The sequence below is a fragment of the Bactrocera dorsalis genome, chromosome 3, assembly GCF_023373825.1.
Source record: "Bactrocera dorsalis isolate Fly_Bdor chromosome 3, ASM2337382v1, whole genome shotgun sequence".
Taxonomy (NCBI): Eukaryota; Metazoa; Arthropoda; class Insecta; order Diptera; family Tephritidae; genus Bactrocera; species Bactrocera dorsalis.
Window position 1 is genome coordinate 17,572,289 of NC_064305.1, and position 5,583 is coordinate 17,577,871.

General features: G+C 41.1%; 1 protein-coding gene across 1 annotated transcript; it reads right to left on the reverse strand.

The window, feature by feature from the left end:
* Positions 1-1,652: 1,652 nt before the first annotated feature.
* Positions 1,653-3,040, reverse strand: LOC105224693 (protein windbeutel). The gene has a single exon (XM_011202849.4). The coding sequence runs from the start codon at positions 2,770-2,772 to the stop codon at positions 1,972-1,974; it is 801 nt and encodes a 266-aa protein (XP_011201151.2). The 5' UTR covers positions 2,773-3,040; the 3' UTR covers positions 1,653-1,971.
* Positions 3,041-5,583: the final 2,543 nt, after the last annotated feature.

A 5,583-nucleotide genomic window follows, 5' to 3' on the forward strand; every position in this document is an offset into this window, starting at 1 on the left:
CGGACCCCGCGAAAGTTGATTTGCAGAATTTCAATTCGATTTTTTCGATCCTCAAGAAGCACCACGTTCTAGAAGGACTCTGGATGCCGTCGTGGATAAAATAAAGTTGTTGGTCGATGCAAATCATCAAATAACAACTCGAAACCTTCGGACTGTTACTTGTTCCAGACTCTGTAAAAATTTTTGAACGGGAGAACCTTTATCTCAAATCAGGACGTCAAAAGTCGACCGATAGGAACACCAAACGACGCCATATTTTTCTCCATTCTTTGCCATTTCATCATCCAACAACTAGTCGAAAGTATTAAAATTGCTACCGGAATTCGGAGACAGTGGCCTCAACTTTAGGAGCGCTTCGTCCAATTTATGGTCGCCATAATCGTACTGTCAGATCAAGAATTGAGCGTCTGGTGGAAAAATTTTAATCCACGGGCACAGTACAAAATGCTCCCGTGCTAGTGAGACAAAGAAGTGCCCGTAATGTCGACAATATTGTTTCCGCTAGCGCATCAATTGAGAAAGACCCAAATCAGTCTCTCACACGTCGCACTCAACGTTGGGCCTCTCTGTGACGTCGTTATGGCGAATTTCGGGCAAAGATCTCGGCCTACAGCCTTAAAAGATCAAATTGACGCAAGATGGTGCGGCCGGCGGCGTCATTGGACCGTACTTCTTTCATGATAATCAAGATCGGCACGTTACTGTGAATGGAAATCGCTACCGCTCAATAATAACCGAATATTTTTGGCCCTAATTGGATGATATGGACTATATGGGGCGCCACAAGACACAGAGCGAATACCACAATCGATTTATCGAAAACCAGGTTGGGTGAACGTGTTATCTCACGAAGTGGCCCGTTCAATTGGCCACCTCGGTCGTGCGGTTCGACGTCGTTAGACTTTTTCCGCTCCACAGGAACGTCTATGTCAAGTCTATTGTCGATGCCAACAAGCCATCAACAATTGATGAAGCAATAAAGAATTTCATCGATATCCCAAACTGTGAACTTTTGTAGCGCCATTATTGAAAAACCCTTTATATATATGTACATATATAGAAATGATCAGCATGATGAGCTGCGTCGCTTTAGCTATGCCCGCTTGCATGTTCAATCTGTATATACGTAAACTTGTCCCTCAGTTTCTGAGATATCTATCTGAAATTCTAAAGCATATACATAGCTGCCTTACAAGGTGAACAATCAGAATCAAGTGCTTGTTTGAAAAGCGTTTTTCATTTGACGACATATCTTTAAGAAATTTGAAGAGGTTGACTATCCAAGACAATATACACTTCAATCTCCAAAAACAAAAATATTCAGATGGGACTACTAAAGCATATAGCTGTCATACAGACTGAGCAATTAAAATCAAAATAAAGATTTTATGCTATAAAAAGTACATCTTTAACGGATTTTATGGCGTGTTTTCTTGTTTCTTACTTATTGTTGCCTAAAGAAAGCTATAATCCCCTAGTGAATGCTCCAAGGCTTTTTATGGCAGCACAGTATTGCCGGATTGCCGAATTATTTGCTTTCGGTTTATTGCCATACGCAACAGTATACCAAAAACAGGTTACCATGGCAGAATTCTAACAAGTTTGCGGCACAACAAACCAGGGGTTACCAACAAAAAATTCAATACCAAAAATACGCACACTAACAAACAGTTTATTTATATAAATCTAACTAATAATTTATTAAATGAAACGAAAATAAACTATTATGTACATACATACAGACATACATGTGTATTAACTAATATAATTTAGTTGAAGCGCAGAGTTACGCGTTACAAACGCTTTTCACCGTTAAATTGTTGTGTTATTGCCGCTTTTGTCCCGTCACACACACACTTAATTAACTACATTATGATTTTGTTGTATTTGTATATACATATGTATGTCTCTTATATGGATTAAAAGCACTTCACTTCATTTAATTTTTATCTGCTTGATGTAGCCCTGGATTTAGAGCTCCGCTTCACTGCTCCTCAACTTCGTCAGCTTGTTGACACGAAATGCCTCGAGTATGTTGAGTCTTCGCTGCAATTCCAATTTCTTGGCATCCGTCACCTTGCCAGCCTTTAGCCGCTGCAGCCGCTTGGTCTCGTCCTCCACATAGTCGTAACCCTTCTCATTGATTTTTCGCATATAAACCAGGTAAGCTTTAGCACTCGCCGACTTCGTCTCATCGCCTGCCACACCTTGCAACATTTGCTCTGCTTTCGTTATTAACGCCACTTGTTCGGCATTCTCTTTGTTGGCATATTTCTTCACCAATTCTTCAAAGTCCTTGAGGCAACCGTCGCGTCCGATATACAAATCCGTGTGCTGCGTCACAAATTGCTTCAAATTGTCCAATGTCACATCCAGGTGTGTGGGAAAGCGCACATACTGCTCCAACTTGCCAGCCTTGAAGAGCAAAATAGCCGGAAAGCTCTTATCGTCCACCTTGAAACGCAAACCCAGCTCTTTGTTTTCATTCTCGCCGTAGTCTTTGATGCCGACAGTGGCGACCAACAGCTCCTTGGTAACTTTGTGCGCAGTTTTCGAGAATGCCGCGAAGGCCTCATGTTTATCACCATAAGGGAAGGCAATATCGAATTTGACTAGCGCGTAGGGAAACCGCTCGACCGTTTGATCGAAGTTCAGCTCATCCAAATCCACGCAGCCGGCGCATGAACTGGCCGCCGCGGTGGTTACACAAGCCACGAGCACTAGACTGGCAAGAAGCTGGGTGTATTTCAGGTACTTTGTTGCCGTTTGCATTGCGAAAATTGCGAAGACTTTTTTTTACTCTTTAACTTTACAAAAAAAAAGAAGATTTAATATATGCTATAAATTGTATGGCAAGTGTTTTTTAGTTGGCTGTAGCTGTAGCCGTTCTTTTAATCGCCCTCTCACTGCCGGCGTATTTTTCTTACTGAATAAACAGGCGCTGGAAAAGAAAGGTGGCTTGAGCTGTTGCTATAACCACCGCACAGCTGTGCTCACTAACTTCCCGGGTAGCCTAAAGAGCGTCAACAGCACTCCACACAGAGTCATACGTCGCATAAACACACTCTGATACACACACACACAGTTAATGGAGCCCATCGGTGTTTTTCTACTTTTCTGCGTTTTCATATAAAATTTTAGCATTGACTTTTCATTTCATTCTCTCAGCATGTTGATCAGCAAGCGCTAGTTGACTATATGCTGCTATTTGTTGTTGCTTTTAGTTACTAGACTGCGAAATTTACTAGCATACAGCTGTAAATATGTATATGAAACAATTACCTTGCCATTGTCGCTCTGAAACAGCGCTGTAAGTGCAAGCGCTCGCCGGCAGGTTGAATGACTTCTGGCAAAAGCTGATTTCCACGTCAGTATCTAGACTCCAGATAAACACAATAAACACACAAGCATATATATTTATGTATGTACAAATGTACTTATGTATGTAAAGCTGAGCACTTGCGAACGTGATGTCTCTACTGAGCGCACTTTATTCATATGAACAGCTTCTGAGTCGCGCTCAAAACAGCAAGCCTCTCTGTTGATATTCAGCGCTGAATGTAAGCTGTTTCTCTGTTGATACGCTCTTTACGTTTGCTTTGAATATCGACGGTGGAATTGAAATTCTTATTATTGTTCTTAGCCTGGCTTTAAGACATGCCGCTGAAGTAGAAACGCAGAAGCCAAAACATATTTCTCTTTGTTCTCATGATTGATCATATTTGTTTTTGGCAATTTCTTGCACGTGGTGCCTTACATAAGACGAGCGTAAAATATAATATTTTTTTATCAAATACTAATGTAGATATGTACGTATATAGTTGGTTTCATTTGACCATATTTGTTGACTTAGGCAATATACGAGCATAAAAACCTGTAGCTATAGAATTGAGTCGACAAGTTCAAGCAGATCCAACATACGAGGGCTGCTATATATATTTCTGGCCTAATAATAAAAATAGGAATATTTATCAACGGAAATGGTTTTATTGTTTTTCAAAATATTCTCCATCAAGATTTATACACTTTTGCATGCGCTCAAATCGATTTTCGAAGCACTTTTTCCACTCCGATTGAGACACCTGCAAAACATGGTTTTTGAATGCTTCAACAGCATCTTCTGGCGACGAAAATCGTTGACCACGCATTATTTTCTTGATGTGTGGGAATAAAAAGAAGTCATTGGGTGCCAATTCAGGGCTGTACGGCGGATAAGCCATCAATTCGACGTTTTGGCCGGTCAAAAAGGCGCTGGTTTGAGCCGATGTGTGAGAGCTCGCATTGTCATGGCACACAATGATTCGTCTTCTCTTGTTCGTTTTTCGAATTTCTCCGAAGACTTCTGGCAAACAAATGGTGGTGTACCACTCAGAATTGACCATCCTACGTTGCTCAAGCGGAACAGTCGCCACATGACCAGTTTTGCCGAAGAAACAGGCGACCATTTGCTTCGAAGTGCTTCTTCCACGAACAACTTTCGTTGGATTTGGCTCGTCTTGGAAGACCCACACGGTCGATTGCTGTTTTGTTTCGGGCTCATACGCATAGATCCATGATTCGTCACTTGTGACGATCTTATAAACGTCTTTTGAAGCACCGCGATCGTATTTTTTCAGCATTTCTTTACACCAATCCACACGAGCCTTTTTTTGAGCGATTGTCAAATTGTGCGGGATCCAACGAGAACAAACCTTTTTTACGGCCAGGTGGTCATGCAATGTCGAATGTATGCTGGTGGGAGAAATGTATAGGCATGCCTCTATCTGAAGGTATGTTACATGACTGTCTTGCATTATCAGTTCACGTACGGCATCGATGTTTTCTGGCACAACGGATGTTTTTGGACGACCTTCACGAAATTCGTCTTTGAGCGAGCGTCGGCCACGATTGAATTCGTTGTAAAAGTTTTTCACATTGCTACAGGATGGTGCTTCATAGCCATACAAAGATTTTAGTTCATCGATGCACTCTTGTCGTGATAATCCACGTCGAAAGTTGTGAAAAATGATCGCACGAAAATGTTCACGAGTTAATTCCAATTTTTGGCCGAGATGAATTTTCTAATTCCCTGTAAATAAAAAAATTCACTATTAAATGACAAAACGTTCTGAGTGATGTTATGCTAAAAAATGTCAAACTTTCCAATGTAGATGTCAGATTGCACCTGGCAACACTTAGTGTTGCCTAGGCCAGAAATATATATAGCAGCCTACGTATACTTGTACTGTATGCCATAAATCATTAGCATGCGTTGTTCTGCGGCTACGCTACTCTTAATGATTGTCCATACATTTTCTATGGAATATTTTTTTCATTTCTAAGCCCTATGTTTAGAGTCTTTATCGTTTCTGTACAGCCATTTCAGCTACATATTCCACTCGGTGTATGACATACACCTGCTATCCCATAGTTTCTGTTTTTCATTGAAACATCGCTGATTTCCATCATGCGCCAAATCTTATAAAATACCCGTGAAAGGAAGATCGACACACACCATCTCTTCGTCGATTTACAAGCCGCCTTCACTAGCTTCGAAAAAGAACAGCTTCTATGCCGTAATGTCTCAATTTGGTATCCCCGAAA

Coding starts and splice junctions, on each gene's coding strand:
- LOC105224693 (XM_011202849.4), bottom strand. CDS start 2,772: ATGCAAACGGCAACAAAGTACCTGAAATACACCCAGCTTCTTGCCAGT.